The sequence below is a fragment of the Penaeus japonicus genome, unplaced genomic scaffold, assembly GCF_977035675.1.
Source record: "Penaeus japonicus unplaced genomic scaffold, GWHDUDI00000001_assembly GWHDUDI00000024, whole genome shotgun sequence".
Taxonomy (NCBI): Eukaryota; Metazoa; Arthropoda; class Malacostraca; order Decapoda; family Penaeidae; genus Penaeus; species Penaeus japonicus.
The window spans coordinates 7,968,835-7,970,775 of record NW_028234426.1 but is presented as its reverse complement, the minus strand read 5'-3'; the positions used below and the strand labels follow the sequence as shown (position 1 = coordinate 7,970,775).

Below are 1,941 nucleotides of genomic sequence, written 5' to 3'. Positions count from 1 at the left end.
TTTTATCAAACCTCTTCTGAAATCTCCATGAGACTTAGTTTGTTTTATCTTTATAAAGAAAAGGAGATGCCTTTTCTTCGGGGCTTTCTTATACAGGCCATTACGGAAGGTTGGTAATTTATGAGAATTAAAGGCACACTTGTCATGGTTATCAACGCACTTTGAACATGGATTGGAATAATTGGCGGGGTTGAGACGCTACTCACCAGGAAAATGGGTTTCGTAAGGTCTCTAAGCACTTAATAGATCAAAGTGGCTTTGGAGAATATATATATATTTTTTTTATGAGATATATATCAAGTAAATAAGTAGGAAGACAAGAAGAACATTGTGCTATTTACGAATAGTTAGATATATTTTACTTTTATGGTCCTTTCTCAATGAATAATGATAATAACAGATATTACATATGATAATGTAAACAATAATAGATATTACGCATTTGACCTGTTTGCTATGTGTGCTATACTTTATTCGCAAACGTTATGTATGCATCATTGTTTGGTCGTAAATTGACATTATCTTAGCTATAAATATTCTTTGTTTGGCCTTAAGGAATTTAGAAAGTTTGTTGGATACTTTGCATATTGGTCACGAGAAGCATGAGTTTATTGTATACACATTATTCATATTTATGTAATTTATGGTATGTCATATTTTTTACCATGAAGTCTGGCTTAATTCGTTTACTTTCAAGTATTTTTTTCACATACGATAACATACAGCATGATCATAAGGCAGTAAAAGAAACAAGAGCTTAACAGGTATAAAAATAACAATTTATTATCTTTTATAGGCAATATGTCATCTGAAGACAGTATCACAAATTCAAGCATGCGCAGTAAAACCAGCGCAGTGATTCACCTCAGCACAGCTGACGCGTGGAAACAAAAGTGGGCATATCCACGTAACTTCCTTAAAAGACATAGTATTGCATTGACTTGTAGTAACGTGGATATGCTGTGCATAATCTCCCTTGAACATTGTTTATTGGTAATCACAATCAAAAAGTCTTCAAAAAGTTATATATACATATTCACCGAATGACCCACATGTTCCACATTCATCAAAGCAAGGGTCATAGCTTCTCGTCAGTAGCATTTTATTGTGACTAGCAATAAATCCAAGTACCGATAAATCTATAAAAAAGGCATGAGGATATGTTTGAATTCCGAGATAATAATGCTTGGAAGCATCAAGGTTACTCACTAAACTAAACCAAAGAAAGAAGCCTACGTCGACCATCGGAAAGAAACCTGAATACTCGGAGGAACACGGAAAAAAATACAAGAAGTGCATTTCAGTGTTGATATGAGATTTCCCCCCTTTTATATATCACTAGACGCAATGATACCTTCTACCTTTGTGTGTTGACATTGATTCCCAACGCGGCCTTCCGAAGTACTTGCTAGGGATGAAGGCACACTTCCTCCTGCCTCGACTTAGAGCTTCTCGACGCGCTTGTCCAACCTCTTCAACTCCTCCCTAATCTCGTTGGGAAGGTCGTCCCCGACTTGTTCGTCGAAGTACTTTTCGATGGCTCGAGCCTCTTGCTGCCAGAAGTCTTTGGGGAGGCTAAAGAGCTGATCTAAGTCGACGTTTTGATCTTCCAGTCCCGACATGTTGATCGAGTTGGATTTGGGAATGAGACCAACGGCGCTCTCCTCGGCTACGTCTTCGCCGTCGATGCGTCGGAGGATCCAGTCCAAAACGCGGACATTTTCGCCGAATCCAGGCCAGATGAAGCGGCCCTTCTCGTCCTTGCGGAACCAGTTGACGTGGAAGACCTTAGGAAGGGGTTTCTGTGTGCGTGACTCCATGCTGAGCCAGTGCTGTAGGTAGTGACCGAAGTTGTAACCGAAGAACGGTCTCATTGCGAAGGGGTCGTGCATAATGACCTTTCCCTTGTGCTCGGCTGCGGCAGTAGCTTCAGATCGCATG

General features: G+C 39.9%; 1 protein-coding gene across 3 annotated transcripts in view; it reads right to left on the bottom strand.

Annotated features, from left to right (window-relative positions):
* Positions 1–757: 757 nt before the first annotated feature.
* LOC122246936 (phosphoenolpyruvate carboxykinase, cytosolic [GTP]) overlaps positions 758–1,941 on the bottom strand; it is a 63,562-nt gene continuing 62,378 nt past the window's right edge. For all 3 annotated transcript variants that reach the window (XM_043005781.2, XM_043005778.2, XM_043005779.2), the window contains exon 3: positions 758–1,941. This exon is cut by the window's right edge and continues 1,304 nt beyond it. In XM_043005781.2, the coding sequence (XP_042861715.1) occupies positions 1,443–1,941 (499 nt within the window). In that variant the 3' untranslated portion in view covers positions 758–1,442.